Source organism: Trachemys scripta, chromosome 15 (genome assembly GCF_013100865.1).
Source record: "Trachemys scripta elegans isolate TJP31775 chromosome 15, CAS_Tse_1.0, whole genome shotgun sequence".
NCBI classification, from domain to species: Eukaryota; Metazoa; Chordata; order Testudines; family Emydidae; genus Trachemys; species Trachemys scripta.
The window spans coordinates 26487711-26513254 of record NC_048312.1 but is presented as its reverse complement, the minus strand read 5'-3'; the positions used below and the strand labels follow the sequence as shown (position 1 = coordinate 26513254).

The window sequence follows — 25544 nt, the reverse complement described above, 5'->3', positions numbered from 1 at the left end:
TAAAAGATTTGAAACTTACAGTAGTTTTGGATTTTAAATACATCTGCGACCTGATATAACACAAATTCGGATATAACGCTGCAAAGCAGTGCTCCGGGGGGGCGAGGCTGCGCACTCTGGTGGATCAAAGCAAGTTCGATATAATGCGGTAAGATTTTTTTGGCTCCCGAGGACAGCGTTATATCGAGGTAGAGGTGTATATGCAAAAAGGATCTAGTTTGTCTTTTGTACCCCAACATGTAGAAATAAGTGGGGCTATGTATTTTGCTAGTCAGAATCCCCTGAATTAAAACAACATCTGACTTCAGCAACTGGAGCAATGCAGAAAGGAGCAGGTACTTCTTTGTCATCAGACTTTGGATGTAAGAGCATTGAAATCTGCCCCTGCTTATAGTAGTTAATATTCTCCCTTGTGATGTTCCATCCAGAAGGCATTCAATTCCTACACAGAGGCTAAGCTGAAAAAGGTTCTGTGGAAAAGGGCTAGGTGTGTGGCTCTGTGAAGGCAATACAGATGGAGAGTGAGAACTACTGGTGATAAGTAACCTTTTTTTTTAGTCGGATGCACCTTTCATAAATTGAACAATGATTTTCATACTTTTATATACTGACTATGAATGAACTCAGTGGCTCTCAAACTGTAGTAGGTGTACACCAGTGGTCCATAGAAAGCTTCTAATGGGTCCCTGGAGCAGCTGCTGTCCTAGTGAAGCATCAGTCAGTGTTCAGCCAATGATGTCTGGGGATAGTTGTAGTGTAGTTTAGGACTCTTTAGGATTTCCAGAGGTGTTTTGGACCAGCTAAATGAAAGAGGGAAAGCGTTTCTGTATGCCCTGCATGGCCGCTGTGAATCTAGGATGTGTCTTTGAAAATTCAACAGTGATCAAATTTTCCTGTGATCAAATCTAGGCAGTTAGCACAATTACAGGAGACAAACCACAGAGTGACTCAGAGAGTGTGAGTGAGGGAGCAGGCAACAAGTTGGGATTCTGTATTACTAAACATCAGTGCAGCACCCAAAATGAGGCAACAAACAGCACAGATGCATAAGAGGGTTGTACATGTCTTAATGCAATAACTGAGGTTGCTTGGTTAAGTTTTTATTTTCATCTTTGCTCTTTTATGCTGTCCTTTCCATTGTTTTTTTTCATGTGAAAATGCACTGTACTTGCCACAGGGAAACCGGTTTGCATAGGAGATGGTTTGTAAGAGGATCTTATGTGTTTCATCATTTGAAATTGTTTACAAGTCATTAAACAAATTGTTAATTTAATGTTAAGATGTAAAGTGTACATCAGATAACATGGTACCTCCTACTACAATAGTGCACTAGGAGCACTGTTGTACCAAAAATGAGAATTGTCTTTGGTTCCCTAGAACATTTTAACGTTCGCATACCAATATTTTAAGTGTGTGTAGCACAAACGTTAACACAGATACCATAGATTCATCTAGTCAAACAGTGCAGTTTCTGTGTGTGTTGTGTTTTGATATGAGAAGTTAGGCAGCATGGTTTATAAAAGAGGTGATAATATATTTAAAATAGCTTTCCGTGCTGGGGAGGGGGTCTGTTCATCCTTCAGCATGTGTATTCAACTCCCATTTAAAATGTTCATAATCCAGTCATTTGGATGTTAACATGAGTGTCTTGTTTTTATGAGGTAATTGTACTATGGACTAAACACTGAGGCAGAAGGCGAGGCTGTTTTACAGTCCTGCTTACAGTTACTGTTAACAGGAAGTACCAGCCAATTGTTTTATGCTAAAATAGCTGAAAATTAAATATTTTTGAGACCGCTGCATTAAAAGAGACACTGAGGTGACTGTATTATTTGGTTGTCTATAGAGGCTGTGGGAGTAGCTAATGAGAGGACAGGGATTTGCATACTTTGTGGCTGCTAACAATTGTGATTGGCTGAAACCAACCATTCTTTTTAATGACACACTGTCTGCCTATCATGCTAACCTTTCAAGTCAACATATTATTTCTCTTGAAACAGAGTGGCATGACAGTGCCTGTCATTGGGGACACGCTGTATGTTCTGGGCACCAAAATTACAATAGTAACTTGTTTAGGCTATTCTGGATATCTTTTTTTTAAATCCCTGCTCCAGAGGGATCCCATGCATGCTTATTGCACTTACTATTTATGGTGCTCAACCCATAGGATCCAGGTACCATCATATGAATGTAAAGTACATCAGGTCTTCTCCCAGACAAGATCATGGCTTTCATCCCCTGCCCCCCAGTAACAAAGCCACTGGCTCAAAAAACCAAAACCTAAACAAACCAATAAAAAACCCCAGGTGACTTGCTTCCCATAGTGCCCAGCCATGATTCTTCCTCCTTAATCTGGTATGAAAGAGAGACCCTTCAGGACAGTGGTATGAGAGCGCTTGTATGTTCCCTGTAGGCACCAGAGTTTGGGTTCAGCTTGATCTCTATTGACAGTGAATTCTACCTTCATGGGTCTTACCTGTTCGGAGTTGGGTACCATCAGTCACACACAGCATTCCTGTCAAATGCAGTTGCCACAATGAGTGGGAAAGAGGATGTGTGCAAAAGGCCATTTCTGTATTATTGGGGCTCTAGTATATGCAGAGCTTTAAATATGAGGTCCAAAATCTTGAAATTAGACCTAATATTTAACTGGCAGTCAAACAGCATGTGAAGCATTGGTGAGTTGTGCTCTCATTGGCCCACACTACCTATACGATGGTCAGCTAAATGTCAAATTGGCAGTGTTTCCAGGTGGGTTTCAGTGTTCTCTCCCACAGGGTGAGACTAGCCTTGAAATGTCGGAAGTATAGACTATCGTCACTCAGGGTATGTCTACACTACGGGATTAATCCGAATTTAGATAATTCGGATTTGAGAAACAGGTTGTATAAAGTCGAAATGAGTGCGGCCACACTAGCACAGTAATTCGGTGGTGTGCGTCCAAGTACCGGGGCTAGCGTCGATTTCTGCACCGTTGCACTGTGGGTAGCAAATCCATAGCTATCCCATAGTTCCCGCAGTCTCCCGCGCCCATTGGGATTGTGGGTTAAGATCCCAGTGCCTGATGGGACAAAAAACATCGTCGCAGGTGGTTCTGGGTACAGTCTCACTTCCTCCCTCCCTCCCTGCATGAAAGCAACGGACGGCAGACAACCATTTTCGCGCCCTTTTTCCTGGGTGGGTGAACACTGCAGACTCCATACCACGGCAAGCATGGAGCCCGCTGAGGTCAAGACAGCACTCATGAATATTGCAAACACCTCGCGCGTTCTCGTGGAGTTTATGCTCAGCCAGGACCAGAAAAACGAGGAGAGGAGGCAGCGGCGGCGGCAGCATGATGAGGACATGGACACAGACACGGATACAGAATTCAGTGAAACCACAGGCCCCGGTGCTTTGGAGATCATGTTGTTAATGGGGCAGATTCTATCCATGGAACGCCGATTCTGGGCCCGGGAGACAAGCACAGACTGGTGGGACCGCATAGTGTTGCAGGTCTGGGACGATTCCCAGTGGCTGCGGAACTTTCGCATGCGTAAGGGCACTTTCATGGAACTTTGTGACTTGCTGTCCCCTGCCCTGAAACGCCAGAATACCAAGATGAGAGCAGCCCTCACAGTTGAGAAGCGCGTGGCGATAGCCCTGTGGAAGCTTGCAACGCCAGACAGCTACCGGTCAGTCGGGAATCAATTTGGAGTGGGCAAATCTACTGTGGGGGCTGCTGTGATGCAAGTAGCCAAAGCAATCACTCAGGTGCTGCTACGAAAGTTAGTGACTCTGGGAAATGTGCAGGCTATAGTGGATGGTTTTGCTGCAATGGGATTCCCTAACTGTGGTGGGGCAATAGACGGAACCCATATCCCTATCTTGGCACCGGAGCACCAAGCCACCGAGTACATAAACCGCAAGGGGTACTTTTCAATGGTGCTGCAAGCACTTGTGGATCACAAGGGACGTTTCACCAACATCAACGCGGGCTGGGCGGGAAGGGTTCATGACGCTCGCGTCTTCAGGAACACTACTCTGTTTAAAGGGCTGCAGCAAGGGACTTACTTTCCGGACCAGAAAATAACCGTTGGGGATGTTGAAATGCCCATAGTTATTCTTGGGGACCCAGCCTACCCCTTAATGCCATGGCTTATGAAGCCATACACAGGCAGCCTGGACAGGAGTCAGGAGCTGTTTAACTACAGGCTAAGCAAGTGCAGAATGGTGGTAGAATGTGCATTTGGCCGTTTAAAAGGCCGCTGGCGTTCATTATTGACTCGCTCTGACCTCAGCCAAAGAAATCTCCCCATTGTTATTTCTGCTTGCTGTGTGCTCCACAATCTCTGTGAAAGTAAGGGGGAGACCTTTATGGCGGGGTGGGAGGCTGAGGCAAATCGCCTGGCTGCTGATTACGCGCAGCCAGACACCAGGGCGATTAGAAGATCACACCATGAAGCGCTGTGCATCAGAGAAGCTTTGAAAACCAGTTTCATGGCTGGCCAGGCTACCGTGTGAAATATCTGTTTGTTTCTCCTTCATGAATACCCTCCCCCTTTACTGACTGATTTTCTGTAAGGAACCCACCCTGCCCCTTCCCCCAGCTTTCTTTCAAACCAAATAAAGTCACTATCATTTAAAAATCATTTATTCTTTATTAATAGATTAGAAAAAGAGGGAGGGAACCCGGGTGGTATTTGGGAGGAGGATTGCTGGGAAGGAAAAAGCCACAAAGAAAAGGTTAAAAAAATGACAGCCTTTTGCTTGGGCTGTCTACTGGGGTGGAATGGGAAGGTGTACGGAGCCTCCCCCCCCGCGTTCTTACACGTCTGGGTGAGGAGGATACGGAACATGGGGAGGGGGGAGGGTGGAACAGGGGCTGAAGCGGCAGTCTGTTTTCCAGCAGCCGTTCCTGAACCTCCACCAGACGCCGGAGCAGCCCCAGCGTTGCATCCTTCATCCTCTGGTCTTCCTGCCGCCATCTCTCATCTCGATCGTCTCTCCTCTCCTCACGTTGGTCCCTCCTCTCCTCACGTTGGTCCCTCCTGTCCTCACGTTCACTGACTTCTTTCCTATACTTTGAAACTGTTTCCTTCCACTCATTCAGATGAGCTCTGTCACTCCTGCTGGATTGCATAATTTCAGAAAACATGTCCTCCCGCGTCTTCTTCTTACGACGCCTTATCTGTGATAACCTTCGGGATGGAGGAGGGAGGCTTGAGGAATTTGCAGCTGCTGTAGGGAGGGGAAAAAAGAGAGAATTGTTTTAAAAGCTACATTTTGCAGAACAATGCTTATACTCTTTCACGGTGACCAACACTGTTCACATTACATAGCACATGTGATTTCTGTGCAAGGTCGCATTTTGCCTCTTAATGCTGAGTGCCTGTGACTTTGCTGCTAGAGATCAATCACAGGTCTGGGCAACAGAGGTTCACGTTCCAGCAACAGAATTCGGCTTGCATGCGGCCATGGTAAGCTTCAGCGCCGTCCGTGCTTTCCAACATACCAAGCATAGCTTGTAGAGTGCTGCAGAAGCCTGGCCAATCTCAGCCAGTTGGGGGGGGGGGGGGGCATTGTGGTGGGGCTTGTCTGGGCCCCTCCCGGCAAGTGGCGGGCGGCGGTTTTTCTTTTCAACTTCGGCACCCCCAGACAACAACCTAACCCCCCCCCCACCNCCCCCCCCCTCTCCATGAATTCTCTGGGATGATCACGGTACCCTCCCCCCACCGCGTGGCTGGTAACAGGGAAGATCCCTGCTAGCCAAATGCGAAAAACTCAGGGCCAATTTCCCATCTGCGCTTGGCTAACTGCAGGGAAGGATTTATTTTCCGCCACAGGCAAACAGCCCAGTAGGAACGGCCACCTCTGTCCCCTTAATTAAGTTCCCGTATTTCAACCAGGTTACCAGGAGTGATATCACTCTCCTGAGGATTACACAACAAGATAAAGAACGGATGTTGCTTGAATGCCAGCAAACACCGGGACCATACGCTGCCAGGCTTTGTCAGGCAATGATACCAGATTACTTGCTGCAAGCATGGCGTGGTCAAGTGTCCTACCATGGAGGAGGGAATAAAGATGCACTGCCCAGAAACCTTCTGGCAAGGCTTTCGGAGTACCTCCAGGAGAGCTTCATTGAGATGTCCCTGGAGGATTTCCGCTCCATCCCCATACACGTTAACAGACTTTTCCAGTAGCTACAGACTTTTCCAGTAGCTGAACTGACCGCGAATGCAAAGTAATCATTAAAAACCGTTTGCTTTTAAAACAAGTTTTATATTTTAAAAGGTAAACTCACCTGAGGTCCCTTCCATGGGGTCAGAGTCTTGGGTACTGGCTTGGGAGGGTTGGGAGGGTACTTCAGTCAGGGTGAGAAAAAGATCCTGGCTGTTGGGGAGAAGGGAGTGCTGTGTGCTCTCTGCAAGCTCATCCTCCTCCTCCTCCTCCTCTACCCCCTCGGCAGAATCCTCAGGCGTCGAGACTATCCCCGACCCAGAATCCACGAACAAAGGTGGGGTAGTGGTGGCAGCCCCCCCTAGAATTGCATGCAGCTCGGCGTAGTAGCGGCATGTCCGTGGCTCTGACCCGGAGCAACCGTTTGCCTCCTTTGTTTTTTGATAGGCTTGTCTGAGCTCCTTGACCTTCACGCGGCACTGCTCAGAGTCCCTATTGTGGCCTCTCTCCATCATGCCCTTGGAAATTTTTTCAAAAGTTTTTGCATTTCGTCTTTTAGAACGAAGTTCTGCAAGCACTGAATCCTCTCCCCATACAGCGATCAGATCCAGTACCTCCCTCACGGTCCATGCTGGTGCTCTTTTTCGATTATCAGCCTGCATGGTTACCTGTGCTGATGAGGTATCTGTGGTCACCTGTGCTCTCCACGCTGGGCAAACAGGAAATGAAGTTCAAATGTTCGTGGGGCTTTTCCTGTCTACCTGGCCAGTGCATCCGAGTTCGGATTGCTGTCCAGAGCGGTCACAATGATGCACTGTGGGATAGCTCCCGGAGGCCAATACCATCGAATTGCGGCCACACTAACCCTAATTCGAATTGCTAAAATCGATTTTGGCGCTACTCCGCTCGTTGGGGTGGAGTACAGAAATCGATTTAAAGGGCCCTTTACATCGAATTAAATGGCGTCGTTGTGTGGACGGTTACAGGGTTAATTCGAATTAAAGCTGATAAATCCGAATTAAAGTCGTAGTGTAGACCAGGCCTTAGTCAGCATCCGAGAAGAGTGGGTGCAGTCTCTTAGCTGGAGAGTCCAGGAGCAGAGATAAGTCCATCAAGATCCATGTTGGCATTTGGAAGGTAGACTTCTTCATGATGCTGATGTAACTTCATCGCTCCTGATGCTTCTTCCTGTCAACAGCCATCACCTCTATTTTTGCCTGGATTGAACTCTTATTTTATTCAGGTCTCTACTTCAGGCTTTGGGATAGAAGGGAGTCTGTACTGTTTTGCATTTAAAAAGGATGCTGATCCACCACAGTCCCATACTTTCTTGCAATATCCTTCCAGTGGCTTCACGTGTTTGAACAGAAGGTCCAATAGTGCTGATCCCTCTACTGGTAAGGGCTTTCAGAGAAGAGCTATCTCTGACACCTCTCTGAAGGAAATGAATGAAGCCTGCCTAATGCAACCACATCCATCCTTACCAGACCATCAGGGGAGGTAAGGCCACCAGTAAAGCCAACAGCATTAGCCAGGATGTCTGATTTTTGTCCATAGCCGCAAGGAGATCGTCCATCAGAACAGTCAGTGCTGTCTTTGTGCCTGACTGCAAGGGATCCAAAATATTATAGAGAAGGAAATTCAGGTGTTTCTGGAATTGTGTCCCTACTCGAGTGCCTGTCATTTAGTGCTACTGGATGCATGCCCTCCCTCAGTGAAGCACTCCTGATCTGTCAGCAGTTGATTCAGACAGTCAAATATTCCAACATGATGGAGGAATAGTGGGGCAAAGTAGATAACTAAGCACTGGCAAATGGTAACAATGCAAACACTGAAAATAAACCTCAGATTGAATGGAATTTTGAAGTGGGCATATGTATGGAAATGGTAGGTAAGATAGCAATCAAAAACCCTGTTAAGGCACACCTCAGTGGTGCCCCTAGGAGGTAGACTTACTGACTGGCTGTTAATTCCTAGCCAGGGTTTGTAGTCAGCTGAGGAGAAAACTAGAAGCAGCTAAGGCTATTTTGCTTCAACACCTTAAATGGTGTGTTACATCCAGAAAAGAGAATCACAGGGGAAGTGGTAAGCAGAAGCCAAGCATGGAGATTTGGGGAAATATGAGAGACTCTATATGGTCTGTATTATAACTTTATATTTATCAGTTTGCTTGTTGTGGGGAGGAGGGGTTTAAAGAAAAACAAACCACCCTACAGCAAAGAAATGCAGTTGAAGACTTTTTTGCCAAATTGATATCCACTTGGATTGACCTGCAGAAAGGTGAAGGAGATTTGACCCAACTCACATGGGGACTTCCTTTTTCATTGCTCCGCTCCTCGTTCTGTCATATGGACCAGCATACTTATTGCTGGCTTACACATGGCTGTGTGTACGTTGTGTGTTGGCATTGATCCATTTCTGAAAGCTGCGTACCTCTTGCCCAAATCTCCATGGCAGAAGTTGCTTATGCTGCTGACCAATAGAGTTTTCTCTCTCCCGTGGCAGGGAACTTTGTTTAATAAAGGGAGCTGTTTGGCATGCGGAAAGTTTTTTTCTTATTTGTGCCCCTCCTTTCTCTCTCTCTTTATTTTTAATGATGGCATATGGAAGCTATTTACGCTGGAGCGTGCTTTGCTCTGGTGAATGAAAATGTTGGAATCCCTGCAGTATCATTCCGGATGCCTTGTGTAAGCAGGCCAGCTGGCTTTTATTTTTATTTTTTTTCAGGGAATGTCTGTGATAAGTTACATCAGTGTGGAGGAAATATTACCATCTGTGTGAGCAGTTCCGCTGGTTTATTTCTTTGCACCCTTTGTACTATGAACTTCCCAAAACATTTTCAGATGTTTTTGGTTGGGAGAGGGGGTTCTTTACATAGATCGCTCGGCACTTTGCGGAATCGTTTAGCGGTACATTTGTCGGGGTGAGCAGATTCTGATGCGTGCCAAGAAAAGAAGGGGGAAGTGCAAATGAGTTCTTGCTTTATAACTAGAATTAATTTTAGAAACTCTTCATCCAGTAGCTAAGCCTTCTGAGAAATCAAAGCATCCTGTCTCTGGTATGGCCGGGATGAACTTTTAACTGGAGCCTTGAGCCGCTTTCCACACAGGAACAAATTGTTTTATTTGTGGGTTTTGTTTTGCAGAGAGTAAAAGGGAATCTAGTTTGTTTAGCTTTTCTTAAAACCTTGAGTAAGCTCTGAAGGTGAAACGAAACTTTCAGACAACAGAGAGGGGAGAACTTAAATTGTCTGACTCTTCTCCTTCTGCCATCTCCAAATATCCTTCATCTGCGTCCTGAGGCAAAGGCTGACATGCAGTGGTGGAAGCAGCCTGCTATCCACTCTTCCGAGAGCCCCGTGGAGAGATCCTCCTATCTGACTGAGCCTGACACTAATGGTAAATGCCGTTGGGGCTGTTCCACAGCATGATCGGAGCAGAGTGAAGGGTTGCATTAGTCTGTGTCATTGTTATCGGGGGAGCAGCTGAGGAAATTAGCTACCGGGATGGCTGCCAAGCAAGAGTCAGAGAGTCACATTTTAAATGTATTATTATTCTAGCCAGATGATACTAGTGCCTTGGGATTCTAGATCAACCTTCTGGAACCCAATGGGAATAGGCAGATAGAGTAAATGGAGTTCTGCAATGGGACACTTCACTAATCAGTTTTCCATTCTACGTGAGACTAGCATGGAGATGTTTGTTTTGGGCAGAGAGAATACATAGCAGTCTCCAGAGTTTTTGTTTCTGACTCATGTCTCTGAGAGCTGTTGTTGTATTTGCACTTATTTCCCCAGGGACGTCTCATTTGTATTTCAGCAGTGAGCATCTTGTGTATGAAATGTTGGGAAAGTTTTTGTTTAACCCAGTGCTGCCTTTTCTTTCCATTCAAAATGTTGGTGTGATTCCATTCAAGGAAAGGTGCTTCTCTTTCAAAAACATTATTTTAGAGATTAAAGGAAAAAGCTTCTAATGCTACACACCTGTGGCTAAATTGGTCTGACCTTACATTTTGATGCTCTTAAATGTTGTGGGTATTGTCAAGTTTTGGTGGTGGTGAAATATTTTTGAAAAAGAGAAATGAAATAAATCAGTTCTGATATTTTGAAAGCCATCCAATCGTTTTAGGACTTGTATCAAACTGGGCAGGTCTGAGTGAGTGGATGAGGCACCTGGACACAAGCCCAGCCCACAAAGGAGCTGCAGTCTATGAAGTAAATAAAGTGAAATTGCTTTCAAACTGCAGTTGGCCCACGTGTCCTGGTGATATTTCACGATGGTGGAAAATAGGGACGGTATAAATATACTTGTCTCCAGAAAGTAGCCACGTACTCTCAGCCAGTTGATACCAGCAATTAAGAGGATTTCCACAGCTCACCCCCGACCCTCAGTTCTGGGTCAATTTTTACAGCTTCTCAGAGGTCCCTTTTTATCCCTAACATCCTGCCATAGGTCAAATGGATGTTTATTACTAATGGGTTGAGTTCCTTTTTGAGTTTCCACTTCTGTTAATATTCTGTTTGCAGGATATATTTTCAAAAATTTTGTCCTCACAGGTGTTAAGCAAATTATAGAAGTATGGGCTGGATGAATGGACTATAAGGTGGATAGAAAGCTGGCTAAATCGTCGGGCTCAACGGGTAGTGATTAACGGCTCCATGTCTAGTTGGCAGCCAGTTTCAAGTGGAGTGCCCCAGGAGTCAGTCCTGCGGCCAGTTTTGTTCAATATCTTCATTAATGATCTGGAGGATGGCGTGGACTGGACTCTCAGCAAGTTTGCAGATGACACTAAACTGTGAGGAGTGGTAGATATGCTGGAGGGTAGGGACAGGATACAGAGGGACCTAGACAAATTAGAGGATTGGGCCAAAAGAAACCTGACGAGGTTCAACAAGGACAAGTGCAGAGTCCTGCACTTAGGACGGAAGAATCCCATGCACTGTTACAGACTAGGGACCAAATGGCTAGGCAGCAGTTCTGCAGAAAAGGACCTAGGGGTTACAGTGGACGAGAAGCTGGATATGAGTCAACAGTGTGCCCTTGTTGCCAAGAAGACTAATTGCATTCTGGGCTGTATAAGTAGGGCATTGCCAGCAGATCGAGGGACGTGATCGTTCCCCTCTATTCAACATTGGTGAGGCCTCATCTGGAGTACTGTGTCCAGTTTTGGGTCCCACACTACAAGAAGGATGTGGAAAAATTGGAAAGAGTCCAGCGGGAGGGCAACAAAAATGATTAGGGGGCTGGAGCACATGACTTATGAGGAGAGGCTGAGGGAACTGGGATTGTTTAGTCTTCAGAAGAGAAGAATGAGGGGGGATTTGATAGCTGCTTTCAATTACCTGAAAGGGAGTTCCAAAGAGGATGGATCTAGACTGTTCTCAGTGGTACCTGATGACAGAACAAGGAGTAATGGTCTCAAGTTGCAGTGGGGGAGGTTTAGGTTGGATATTAGGAAAAACTTTTTCACTAGGAGGCTGGTGAAGCACTGGAATGGGTTACCTAGGGAGGTGGTGGAATCTCCTTCCTTAGAGGTTTTTAAGGTCAGACTTGACAAAGCCCTGGCTGGGATGATTTAGTTGGGAATTGGTCCTGCTTTGAGCAGGGGTTGGACTAGATGACCTCCTGAGGTCCCTTCCAACCCTGATATTCTATGATTCTATAATAATGTATTTAGCAAAGACGTATATTAATGCACTATTAGGATTATGAATTTAAACACTTAAGAAATGCAGAAGTAGTAGGTGCCAGTTACAAAAGTGTGTGTAGTTAAGGCAACAAACTAGGTTTCCATTACAATTCTGTTTCCTCTGCATGCTAATAACTTTTCTAAACATTTCACCATTCTGGGCTTGAAATTTCCATTTTAGTCTCTGCTCCAAGAGAGAGGGGTGGGTGGGTGTAACTGGAAAAAAAACCTTTCATTCATTTGGGTCATGAGATGAAGTTTGGACCTTGTGCTGGGCAGAGTTCCCAATGAGGTCTTTGCTTTGCTTTGAGCTGGGGATTTGAAAATATAATGGTGTGGGGTTTTTTTTTGTTTTTTTTTTTTATATTGACTGAAAAATGTATGTGTGCTGAGAGGTTAGCAAATACTGATGAAACCATGGGCCCTCTGTAATTCCACTAAACGTTCTCTCTGACCAGGATACTTGATGGCTTCTGCTGTCAGTCTAAAATTTACATAAGGGAGTTCATGTCTCCTTGAAATATGCGCACACGCACAATCCTTTTAAAAATAATAATAGAGCAGATCCCACAATTAAAGGTCTCTAAGAAATGTTTGCAGATTATAATCTTTCATTTAAAAAATGCTGCACCTGTCGTGGATAAATAGACTTTGGGCTTCAGCGGTCTGTAGCATTGCATCCATAGAAGCTTCAGTGGAGAAGAGAATTAAATAGTCACCAAATTCATCCACGTGTTGAAAAAGAAAAGAAAGAATAGACTGAACACTGCATGTTTAGATCAATTTGAAGTCTGGGATCTCAAAGCTCTTTATGGTCACTCTGCCGCTGTGTTTATGTTCATTTGATTCCAGGTTAGAATGCAATTGTCATGCTGCATTGACAACAAGCGTTGTCAGTCCTTTGCATGCCATGTCCTTATAGGCAGTTACTTTCAATTACTTTTCCTTGGTGTGCTCCAGAATATTTGTCAGGTCTACCCCGGTGCGTCCAGAGGGGAACTACAGGAACTGAATCATCAGTGTATGGGGTTATTCTGGCATTTGAGAAGGACCTTGCTGCAAAGTGCCTCAGCGAATCTGCATGAACATTATAGCAAAGAGAGAAGCAACGAAAGCACAGTTAGAGTTTCTCCCTACCCCCAAATAAAGTCTCATAACTGGGGCCTTACCAAATTCATGGTCCATTCTAGTCAATTTCACAGCCATAGGATTTGAAAATTAGTTAATTGCATGTTTCCAGATGTTTACATCTGAAATTTCAGGGTATTATAACTGTGGGGGTCCTGACCCAAGAGAGGGTTGGGGGGAGCGGGGGGAGGATGTCCAAAAGCTGTTGTAGAGGGGACGTGGGATCTGAAGGCAGCACCCTGGAGCATCCTGCAGCCACAGGAGGTTGCCAAAGGTGTAGGCGGGTCTGATCTCCCCCATGCTGGGAGTGCCCCAGCCAGGGTGGGTTGGGACAGGACTTGCTCTTCCCCTGCATGGCTGCTCTCTGGGGGAGATCAGACCTACCTACACCTCTGGCAGCCTCTTGGGCTGCTGCCCAGTCCCAGAGCTTCCTGTAGCTGCAGGAGGTACCTGGAGATGGGTCTGATCTCCCTCCAAGTGTGGCCATGCTGGGGAAGAGCAAGTCCTGTCCCTCCCCAGCCCAGCTGGGACTAGGAGCCCCTGTCTGGGGTGCTCCCAGCAGCATGGAGGGAAATCAGTCCCACTTCTGGCAACTTTCTGCAGTTGGGTAGGTATCCAGAGGTGGGTCTGATCTCCTCCCCAGAGTGGCTGTGCAGGGGAAGAGTAAGGCCCAGCCCAGAGGGGACTAGCAGCTGGAGCAGGGGGCACGGTAGGAGCCCTCGGTTGGCAAGCTCTCCCACTCCCCCCCCCCCGCCCCCGCAGCCCTGTCCCTCCCCTACAATAACGATTTCATGGTCCGTGACACTTTTTCCACAGATGTGAATTTGGTAGGGCCCTACTCCTAACACAGAGATTAAGAATTGCTTCATAGCGACTTTGAAACAACAGGACTGGGGCTTTTGTAGAGGGAAATCCAACTACTTCCCGTGCTGAGACTCAGCAAAACTATTCTTATGTGTACCTCTGTAAGGAAACTACCACAGAGGAAGATTGTCCTTGTATTTAAAGTACAGGACTGAAACTCAGAAGAACTGGGTTCATGTCTTTGCTGTGCCACGGGCTTCTTGTGTGACCTTGGGTGAGTTGTTTAGACCTAACATTTAAAAAAAGTGACACGTGAATTTTTGGTATCTCTTGTTTTGGGTATCCAAACCTTAAAGGAACCTAATTTTCAAAAAGGATTGACTGAGCAACCACCAAAAACTTGGACATCTGCAATCACTGATTACTTTTGAAAAATTAAGTCTTAGCCTCTCTGTGTCTCCGTTCCCATCTGTAAAACAGGGATAATGATCCTCTTGGACATGGGGGTGTTGTCTCTGTGGTAGTGCAATTACAACCTCAGTGTCAGCAAGTATTTGGTTTTCACACATGCCCACCAACAATGTCACTGTCATAGGAAGTTTACGATGTAGTTTCCTTGTTTCCTTGCTTTTTAGGATTTGAGTTGGGGGGAAATATTGCAGTTATCCCTAATAACCTTTTTTATACAAGGATTTTGTCTATGGAATCTTATATAAATGATAGAGCACTCTTCGTTTGTGTGGTTCTTTAGAGATTAAAAAGACCCCAAAAGTTTTAAAGTAACCTAGGACATGAAGATAGACAATTAACTTTCTCTCTTAGGCTGTAAGATGGGAATATTGATATTTACTTGTATTGCAGAAGTGTTGTGCAGATGAATTAATGACTACAGAACACTGAAAATATAATGTTGTCTATCAATGTTAAGTATTATGATTTAGTTTCTGTTGCTTGCTGTAACCCATTACTCTTCCTTAGTCTTCCCTAGTATTTGGTCTAAAAATAAAGTTTTGCGGTATTTTTTTTTTTTTTTCTGGGTTGCATGCCCCCAAAGAGGTTTTCAGAAGTTTGCTATCTCCTCTTAATTTGTTGCTCTTGATGGTAGAGGGATGAACCTGAAAGCATTAATGTCATGAACCAAGAGACAGTTGTCTTATGTTAAATGGGCAGGTGACTCTCTTGTTTTGAGAGAAGCTCATGTTCAAGCATTCCGAAGTCCTTAACTGCTGAGTTCAAGAGAGCTATCATAACATGCTAGCTTTTGAAAGCTGCTTCTTGTGAAGAATCATTTATCCAATGTCTACATTGTCACTTTGTGTTCAGGTGTCACTTGATGCTTGTCACTTGTCTTAAAACATACCTGCCTGACCTGCTTGTGTTCCAGACAAGGCTGGTGCATAGGGCTACCATATGTCCTGATTTCCCCAGACATGTCCGGCTTTTCGATCTATAAATAGCCGTCCGGGGGGGATTTCTAAAAATGTCCGGGATTTCCCCTCGGTCGGCTATTTATAGATCGAAAAGCGGCGCTGCTCGGCAGCCAAAGCCCCTTCTTGGTTCCCCCCATCCCCTGCAGCCTTAGTACGCCTCCGGCCCCACAGCTGTCTTCCCCCTCCTCTCGTCCCCTGAACACTCCACCCACCTGCTCCTCCCCCTCCCCTGCTTCCTGCGAATCAGATCTTCGCGGGAAGTCTGAAAAGAAGCAGGGGCAGGCGGGCAGCAGCAGGTAAGCTGGGGCCGGGGGGGACGCGAAGAGGAGGGCTCCGGGGAGGCGCAACGTAGCCCAGTCCAGCCCCAGCCGGCCCAAGCGGCTCTGGCCTGGCCCGGTTCGGGCCCTGGGGCACCGGCCCCAGTTCTGGCCGAGCGCACTGGCCCGGCCCTGGCGGCTCCGGTTCTGGCCGAGCGCACCGGCCTGGCCCTGGCGGCTCTGGTTCTGGCCGAGCGCGCCGGCCCTGGCTCCAGCCCGGCTCGGGCCCCAGGGCAGCCGGCCCGGCCCCGGCCAAGCACCTCCGGCCCGGCCGGCCCTAGCAGCTCCAGCCTGGCCCGGCTCGGCTCGGGCCCCGGGGCACCGGCCCTAGTTCTGGCCGAGCGGCGCCGGCCGAGCACCCCCGGCCCCAGCGGCTCTGGTTCCGGCCGAGCGCGCCGGCCCTGACCCCAGCGAAGCCGGCCCAGCTCGGGCCCCAGGGCGACCGGCCCGGCCCCGGCCGAGCCCCTCCGGCCTGGCCCCAAACCCCGCGACTCCGGCCGGAGCACAGTCCGATTCCTGGGCTCTTATTAAAGGTGGCCCTGGTCGGGGAACAGGGGGCGGGGGGGGTTGGATGGGGCGGGAGTTCGGGGCGGGGGCTGTCGGGGGGCAGGGGTTGGGACAGGGAGCGGGGGGGGTTAGATGGGTCGGGAGTTCTAGGGGGGCTGTCGGGGGCAGGGGTGTGGAGAGAGGTCGAGGCAGGCAGGGAGCAGAGGGGGTGGGATGAGTCAGGAGTTCTGGGGGCCCTGTCAGTGGGCAGGGAGCAGTTGGAGTCCCAGGGGTCTGTCTGGGGGTGGGGGTGTGAATATGGGGTGGGGGTGTGGATAAGGGTTGGGGCAGTCAGGGGACAGGTAGGGTCCTCGGGGGGCAGTTAGTGGCAGGGGTCCCAGGAAGGGGCAGTCAGGGGACAAGGAGCAGGGGGGAGTTGGGAGTTCTAAGGGGGGCAGTCGGGGTGGGAGGGAGTGATTGGGGGCAGGGCAGGGGTGGGGCTAGAGCGGGGCTCTCCCCCCCCCCCCGTGTCCTCTTTTTTGACTGTGCAAATATGGTAACCCTACTGGTGCATTCTCCCTGATCAAACTGGGCCTACTTAATTGTACCTCTCTCTCTCTCTCTCTTTGCCCTGTCCTACGGATACAGATGGAGGCAGCTATGACATTGTTAACGATGTGTCTAGCCCAGCAACAGGGGATTACCATTCTCAGCAAAGATCTGCTAGACACAACTGGGAAATGAACTACCAAGAGGCAGCAATCTACCTCCAGGTGAGGCCTGCTATTCAGTGTTGTGGTAGAAATATCCACCCTGTGTTTGAAATTGCTCATCAAGGGCTTGTGAACAGGGGAGTAACCCTTTGATGTGTAAATTGGTAATGTGGACTTTTAAATCATGATCATTATTAAATATAGAAAGCTGTATTTGTGAAGTTTCAAGGTTGCCGGGTTGGTTCTCTAAATGGGAGTGTCTCCTTACAGTTAGAACAAAAGATGAGGACTTGGGAGATTTAGGTTCTATTCCTAACTCTGCCAGACTCACTGTGTGATCCTGAGCAAATCATTCAATCTCATTTCAGTCTAATGTGAACTCATGTTTATATTGGAAGTTCGCTGAGTTAATACATTGTCTGTCTGATTATGGCACATACAGTAGGCTAAGCCCTTCAGATCCAAGAATTATTCTTGTTGCTGTCTTGACCAGTTGCCATATGGATGATGTCCTTGAAATGAAGTAGACATAACTTAAATAGCACTCGATTGTTTATCCAAAATAGCAGCTTCAGGCTAGAGTTTGCTATCTGAATAAGAGGGCGTAGCAGCCCAAGAATGTTCTGAATTGGTTAGTTACCAAAAGACAAAATTTGGCTCTTTTTCATTCTGCAAGTTTGTTTTGGGTCAGGCCTGGATAAGAATGCCCTGCTGATGTAAAGCTAGCTCTGTCTCTGAGTGGGAGCTTGTGTTTCAGCTGGTTTAGGGTTTTTTTGTCCTGTTTGCAATCTGGATCACCGAACTGACTGTTAACATATAAACAGTTAAACACAACATGAGCTTAAACTTAACTATTGAGAATTGGCTCTTTCCTTGTGAGATGATTTAAATAGGATGAAGCCGTTACATAAGAACGGTCATACTGGGTCAGACCAAAGGTCCATCTAGCCCAGTATCCTGTCTTCCAACATTGGCCAATGCCAAGTGCCCCAGAGGGAATGAACAGAGCAGGTAATCATCAAGTGATCCATCCCATCGCCCATTCCCAGCGTCTGGCAAACAGAGGCTAGGGACACCATCCCTGCCCATCCTGGATGCTGGACCTATCCTCCATGAGTTTATCTATTTCTGTTTTGAACCCTGTTATAGTCTTGGCCTTCACAACCTCCTCTGGCAAAGAGTTCCACAGGTTGACTGTGCATTGTGTGAAGAAATACTTCCTTTTGTTAGTTTTAAACTTGCTGCCTATTCATTTCATTTGGTGACCCCTAGTTCTTGTGTTATGAGGAGTAAATAATACTTCCTAATTTACTTCCTCCATACCAGTCATGATTGTATAGACCTCAATCATATCCCCCCTTAGTTGTCTGTTTTCAAAGCTGAAAAGTCCCAGTCTTGTTAATCTCTCCTCATATGGCAGCCGTTCCATACCCTTAATAATTTTTGTTGCCCTTTTCTGAACCTTTTCCAATTCCAATATCTTTTTTTGAGATGAGGCAACCACATCTGCACACAGTATTCAGGATGTGGGCATACCATGGATTTATATAGAGGCAATATGATATTTTCTGTCTTATTCACTATCCCTTTCTTAATGATGCCCAACATTTTGTTCGCTTTTTTGACTGCCGTTGCACATTGAGTGGATGTTTTCGTGAACTATCCACAATGACTCCAAGATCTTTCTTGAGTGGTAACAGCTAATTTAGACCCCATCATTTTATATGTATAGTTGGGATTGTTAGCTCACATTTATAGTGTGGATCACCTCTTAATGGAAAAACTGTCCTGTGGACCTGACCTCCCCTCCCACTCCGGACCACAAGTACCAACCTCCCATCCATAATTGCTTAACATCCTCATAGTAACTGCAGCAATTGCTTGCCTTACCTAGAAATGTAATTTTAGGGACGTATATAACATATATTTAACTGTCCCAGTTGGAAAAAACTAGCCAGCACCAGGTGATGACTTCAGACAAACCAGCAAGTACTCTGCAGGTCACCACTGGTCCACAGTGTGAGAAACTCTAGCTTAAACAATAGAAGTGGCTGCTTGATGGTCCTATATTGGAAGACTGAGAACTATTTAAACGTAAGCTCATTGGAACCGGAGCAGTCTTTTTCTTACGGGCTAAAGTAGTAGTAAAGCTACTGCTATAAATCGGTTGCAAGCAAACTGTTGGAGTGGCGTAACTGAACTTTGAATGTTGTTAAGATGCTGAAGCAAGAGGGAATGACACATCAACATATAGACCACTTTAATTTTTCATGGTCTCCAGCTTCCCACATTACTTTCCAGAATGTACTGGACAGTATTTGTGTTCTACGAAAGGATGTTCCTTGCACAGTCATTTTGCAAGGTCAGGATAAGAAACCATGATTGTTAACCAGCTGGCCCTGAGCTTATCTGAGTTCTCTAGAGTTCTGTCCTGGATACATTGATCAGTTTGATGTGGAAGTCACAAAGGTGGAAATAATGAAAAATAAACAAAACCCCAGAGTTTATTTGAAGTGTTAGCTAAGTTTCTTTGGCTACCCTGCAAAATGACCTGGACACTTCCTTTTCCTAAGAAACTAATAGCTTTCTAAGTGGGAAGCTCACCGCTCTTAATGTATTTTGTACTACTGAAATATACCTACAGAAAAAGTGGGGTGTGCCTCATGTATAATATATGCAATGTCACCTAATGGTTAGAGCATGGCCTTGGGACCCAAAGCTTCTGAGTTCTAGTCTTATCTCTGCCAGTTGAAGAAGACACTTAACCACTCAATGAATCAGCTTACCACTCTGTAAAATGGGAATAACACTACTTCCCTCACAGGGCAATTGTGAAACTAACTTGATGTATGTAAGATTTGTGTTCCTTGGACGGAAGGTGCTCTAGTAGTGTAAAACATTACTAATGTTGCTGCTATTATTTTCTATAGGAAGGCGAAAACAATGATAAATTCTTCACCCACCCCAAGAATGCCAAAGCACTGGCTGCCTACCTCTTTGTACACAATCACCTTTTCTACCTAATGGAGCTGATCACGGCACTGCTGCTCCTGCTGCTGTCCCTCTGCGAGGCCCCTGCTGTCCCCATTCTTCGCCTTGGCATCTATGTACGTAGTTCAGTCACAGAATGATGACGTGAGTGGATGGGCACAGAGAGAAGGCAGCAGCACCAGAAATACCATCTGGTTTGTTTAAGGGCATGGGGGGAGCAGAAGCAGTGTTGTTTTGCACTGGATATGGATAGAGCAGAACTCCTTTTCCATGAGATCAGGCTCATTCAGGTCAACGAGCAAGACAGGACATATGTATGATGTTTTTAAAGGTCACCATCATCCCAGACCATACTACCCATGATGTATTCAAACAGAATCATTAGCAGCTCTTAGAATGCAAACATTTCAGATCTTTGTCCCCTGGGATGTTTGAGAAGAGCGTCCTAATCCCAGCTCTTGCTCAGATTCCTCCTGTAATGTGGACAAGTTGTTGAAGCTCTGTGCCTCAGTTTCCCAAGGTTTATAATGGATATAAAGATATTTACTTTGCTTCTCCGTGTTTGTGAGAATTCATTTTAAAGTGCTTTGAAGCTTTATGGTTAGGTTTTTTTCAGAGGCCCAGCCTCCCTTTCGGTGGGTGTAGCGTGTCTGCAAAAATGAATTATGAGTGCAAATCAGATGACTTTGTGGCTACAGATCAGATAGTGAGAAGTGCAAGCACTCTGATTTCTGAGTGCAGCCTGCACCTGCAAACAGAGAAGCTGACCCTAACAATTAAGTGCTAAGGGTTATTACCATGGTTGTTCAGAGTGCTATTTGTGATCATAACTTTTTCATATATGCAAGCTCTTATTCCCGAACTGCATTGGGAGCTATATGCCAGACTTGGATCTTTCAAAAAAAAGCCATTTCTTAGTTACAGATGTGCAAAAAGTGTACTGAGGTAATTACATGGAAATAAATACTTATCACACATCAGTAGCTCATCAAAAATGTCAAAATAGTTTTCATTCCCTTTTTTTTTTTTTTCCCCACACATTATTTCTGGGATTACACCAAACAGAAAACATTTCAATCAAAGGTAACCCTTGTTAGAGAAAATGCTAAGTGATAGGAGGCTGGATTTTTCCAAAGTGCTCAGCAGCTGTTGTCAATGAATGCTGAACATTAATCTAACCCTTAGAAGATTAGTGCCAGGCTAACTTTAAGAATGTTTAAAAGACAGAGGACTGTTTATTCTGATGGTGCAGATGTTTTCAATATATATTCAGGTCTTCTATCTGTAGAAAAAGCCTGACTGCTACAAAGCAGAGGTTTGTTACAGAAGTCACGAGCCTCTTAAGAAGGGAGGGTAAAACTGGTTTCTGGAACCAGTGGAAATGAGAGGTAAAATTTATGGGTGGTCTGATTGCAGATCCATGCCACCCTGGAGCTCTTTGCGTTAGTGGTTGTGGTCTTTGAACTTTCTATGAAGATGAGATGGATGGGCTTCTACACCTATATCAGACACAAAAGAACCATGGTTAAGGTAAGCTGCCTGCCCCACTGCCTGTCTGCCTTCAGTATTATTTCTCCTTCAATGTCTTCTGTAACCAAAGAACCAGAAGAAATATAGGGCATTTATTGAGTTGTCTCCCAACTTCCATCTGATATTACGTGACTATTGTCCATGTCTGAATTTTGGGGTTCTTTTCACCTCCTTAAAATCTCTTTCCCTGGTTATCACGGTCACAAAACTCTGCAACACAGCTGGTATCCCTGTGTACTATCTATGAACTTTCACAACTTTTGTTTCCTCCGCTCCGCGAACGCTATTCCGTTGTCTGGCTGTTGGGAAATGGCATAAGAGTAATGCAGGCCATGCTTTCTGTGTCTGTGCCTGAACACTACAACTCTGCTCTTTTGCTTTTCTCTAGACGGGCTGTCAAACTTACAGTTCAGCCAACTTTAAGAAGATTTTTGTCTCACTAATCGGGAATGGGGAGGGAAGAAGAGGAAGTTACCTTTGTAATGCTGATCACTTCCCCTTTTTTCCCCTCCTTGCAGACCTGTGTGCTGTTAGTGCAGTTTGTAGAAGCAATAGTGGTTTTGGTACGTCAGACCTCGCACGTCCGGATAACAAGAGCTTTGCGGTGTATCTTCTTGGTGGACTGTCGCTACTGTGGAGCGGTCCGAAGGTGACTGGCTACCTGGCCGACTGGCTGATTCCTGCAGTCATGGCTGAGAAGGAGATCAAACTAAAGCTTTGTGGTTGTCCAGGCCTTTTTCATAGAGACTTCATATTTACCCTGGAGATGTGTGAGAAAGCAGAATAGTAGCAAGGCAGTCTCAGAAATGTTACTGTACCTTTGAATTCTTGTGTTTTGGCCCTATTGGGAGGCCGTATGTCTTAACCCTGCAGAAAGAAATTGACACGGTGAAACTTGTATCACATGCATTACCTAAATACTGACTGCAAAGAAACTAAATATGCCTTGGAAAATGACTAGATGTTCTGGGGACAGTGTAGCATTGTACTGCTGCATGGGAGACCTGGGTCTAGGGAATGAGTTTGAGATTGTTATTTCTCAGAGCTAACAGAACTTAACAATGTGCTAGAAATCCTGAGCATTCCATTCCCAATCATTGAAGTGAGAGATGGAAAAAGACTGACTAGATTCTCCAGTTTAACGGCTTGCCAATGTAGAATTGATCCATCCTCACTTTCTGGTGCACATGCACAGGTTGCAGTTTTAAAATATGGAGTAAATGTTTCCTCCTTTTCAGAAACCTGCGACAGATCTTCCAGTCTCTCCCTCCTTTCATTGACATCCTCCTCCTCCTCCTTTTCTTCATGGTGATTTTTGCCATCCTAGGTAAGTTGCCTTTGTGAAGAGTTAAGCTATCTGCTTTCTTGTATGGTATCTTGCAATAATTATTGTCTATGTGGCACAAAAGAGCAGGGAGGAATGTAAAGCTGAATGGACATAAGATGTCTTGACGAGCGCTTCACTTCCTTTCTGTCTGATTCATTTCATAATTAGCTGGGAGGTGAGGGCAGGTGAAGAGTTGGAAAACATAGGAATCAGGGATTTCAGCCCCGTAAGTTAACATCACAAGTGACAAGGGAAATAGGGAACTTTGCCAAAAGGAGTTCTTGTATGCTTTGTGTGCGACTTCCAAGTTCTGCTTAATCAACTTCAGTCTGCAAGTTCAATTTAAACTTCTGAAAATTACTGTCTGTACTGTGCCTTGTACAATGCCACCCTCCGAGAGTCTCAGAGAATTTGCTTTCCAGAGGGGTCATTTGAATGCATGTTGATAAGTACAAGGAGTCTACAGTATCGGAACTGGGACTGTGTAGCGTATACAATACCTTTTCACCTTCATGGTATTGGAGAGCTAAACAGTTGCGTGACTAAGTATGCCAAGGATGGTGAGCTTTTGGCACACAGTGCCTCTTCTGCAAAACAGTCACTGCCCAGCCTAAGGGTCAGCCAGTGTGACCAAGCTTTCAGTATGCCAGGTCTTCAGTCAAATCATGGGACTTTGTTAAATGAAAGAATGCTCTCTGGGTCTCTTGACCCTTTGTAGCACTAGCTGGGAAAGGATATGAGGGGATCTTCAACTATGGGGGCAGGTGCCAAATCTTTGGACTGAAGAACCTCTTGCTGTTTTGGAGAAGGAGAGAGAGTAGGGGAGAAAAGGGAATAAGAAGAGCGGGAAGGAGAGAGGAAGCAGAAGTTTGAGAAAGGGAAGAGAGAATAAAACCAATCAAGATGGAATAAAATCAGTAATGAAAGAGGAAAAAAGAGGAAAGGAATGGCAGATCAGGAAAAAAGGATTCACAAACCCAAATCCTGCTGTCTTCTGCAGAAGCATGTTAGTGCTGGTGACAAGGGCATGGGACACCTTTTTCTGTCCCTCAGCCACCTTCTCTCCTGATATCCTCGGTCTCTCATCTTCCATGCTGCTCCTTATGTTTAGAACAATGTTCCAGATTAATCTGGGATGGGGACTGTGGGCCTGATTCTCACATCTTCTTGTCCTTTACAATTATATAAAAATGTGTGTACAGTGCTACCAAATTAGGATTCCCCACTCACTTGCACCCATTTAGCATAGGTATAAATGCTGACACAAGGTGCAGTGGAGAATGAGGTCCTATATCTTCATCCTCTCTAAAGCACTGTGCACATGCATTATGCTGCATACAGATATTAAATAACAGAGTATTTAGCTGATGTTCTGGAGTTTTATAGCCACGATTTGAGGATAAGGGACTCTTTTTGTTATTTTGTTGCTTGAAATTAAATGTCCCTTTTTTTTTCTTCCCCTTCCCATTTCCTTCTTCCATTTCTCTAGGTTTTTATCTGTTTTCCTCTAACCACTCAGATCCTGTAAGTAAACAACAAATTCTTCAGACTTAGCTTTTTAAGACCCATTTGGTCATCTTGAAAACCAAATTCAAATAGTCTATATATGGGATAGATATTGTTTTTCTCCTGAATGGATTGTCTCTGGGGGTGCAGTTTTAATTGGACTTAGCAATAAGAAGGGCAGAGGGCCATGACTGACCATTTATTTTTTTTAACGTAGTTAACCAAGGATCAGACCCCAATGGGAAACAGTAAATGATGTCCCCTCAATGTCAGGAAATCCAAAAGGGGACACTACATTTGTCACCCCCTCTTCTTGATGTCTCAATCCAATCAGGGCAAGCCACATCTTCCCCTACCCGCACTGCATGACACTGTGGGCTGGCGCATGATGTGCCTTGCTGCCCTGCTATTAGTGTTTCTGCCTGGATAGGTATGTGAATATCCCCAATAAAGAGTTGTGATCCCAGCACAGCTGCTGGCAATCTCTTGTGATACACCAAAACTGGGACACTTGATCACAGGCCTAAGGAAAATAGTACCTTTCCATCCCAAGTGGGAGGCAGTTGGGTCTGCAGTGAAAGAGTGGTATAAGAAACCCTATTCTCGTCCTCCCAACCTATGGGGGCCTTACTGCTCAAAGCCACAGGTTCCAGCTGCCAAGTCTGACCACAGGGTGATGAAAGTATTGGGAGTCACCTACAGGAATGTGCAGACAAGCTTTCATTTTTTAACTCTTCACATGCCACACCTTTCTGTTTGCCTACAGAAGGGGCATGCAAGAACACGTCAAGAGCTACTAAGAGAAGTCAGGAAATTAGTTAAGGAATTATAACCTTGACCGTGTCAATGTGGGGCTGGTTTGTATTTGTTTTCTCTTTCAGTATTTCAATACCTTAGAGAACAGCCTTGTGAATCTCTTTGTTCTTCTGACCACTTCAAAGTAAGTCCATGCTTCCTTTTACTGGGACTCCCTCCCTTCCCCTCACCCCTGGAAAAAGTCTCTCACGGCAAATCTTTTATTTGTGAAACCTCTGGGTCTGCAGATGTGACCTCTTCTTCATCGCATGAGAGCAGTGTTTCCCCAGGGGGAACCTGTACTTCACTGCAGCCTAGTGTTCAATGACCTGCGTCGAAGGAACTGCTGTAGTTCACCCTTAAGTATTATGAAGCCACTAAAGGGGAAGGATGGACTCATTAAGGCACAAGTCTAAGAATACAGAGGTCTGAGTTATGCTCCTTTGTCTGCCGCTAACACACTATACAGGCATGGGGAAGTCACTTCACCTCTCTGCCTCTTTTTCCCATCTGTAAAATGGGCATAATGATGCTTGTGCATTTTCTAGGATGATTGTGAGGATTAATTAACTTGAAATCCTTGGAATAAGATCTCTGTGAAACTGCAAAATATTACTGTTGATTAAAACATAAATAAACCATAGATATTTTGTAAGTCCCTATTGCC

At 45.7% G+C, this 25544-nt stretch overlaps 1 protein-coding gene across 5 annotated transcripts in view; it reads left to right on the top strand.

The window, feature by feature from the left end:
- Window positions 1-25544, top strand: part of TPCN1 (two pore segment channel 1) — a 67118-nt gene that overhangs the window by 12775 nt on the left and 28799 nt on the right. For 4 of the 5 annotated variants that reach the window (XR_004648294.1, XR_004648293.1, XM_034791532.1 and 1 more), the window contains exons 2-8: window positions 16664-16788; window positions 19659-19835; window positions 21136-21249; window positions 21768-21898; window positions 22488-22576; window positions 24066-24100; window positions 24964-25022. Coding sequence is in view for 3 of the 5 variants with exons in the window: in XM_034791532.1 (XP_034647423.1) it covers window positions 16664-16788; window positions 19659-19835; window positions 21136-21249; window positions 21768-21898; window positions 22488-22576; window positions 24066-24100; window positions 24964-25022 (730 nt within the window). In the remaining 2 variants the exon portion in view is untranslated. The remainder of the gene's footprint in view (window positions 1-16663; window positions 16789-19658; window positions 19836-21135; window positions 21250-21767; window positions 21899-22487; window positions 22577-24065; window positions 24101-24963; window positions 25023-25544) is intronic. The other variant, XM_034791533.1, reaches the window with a different exon arrangement.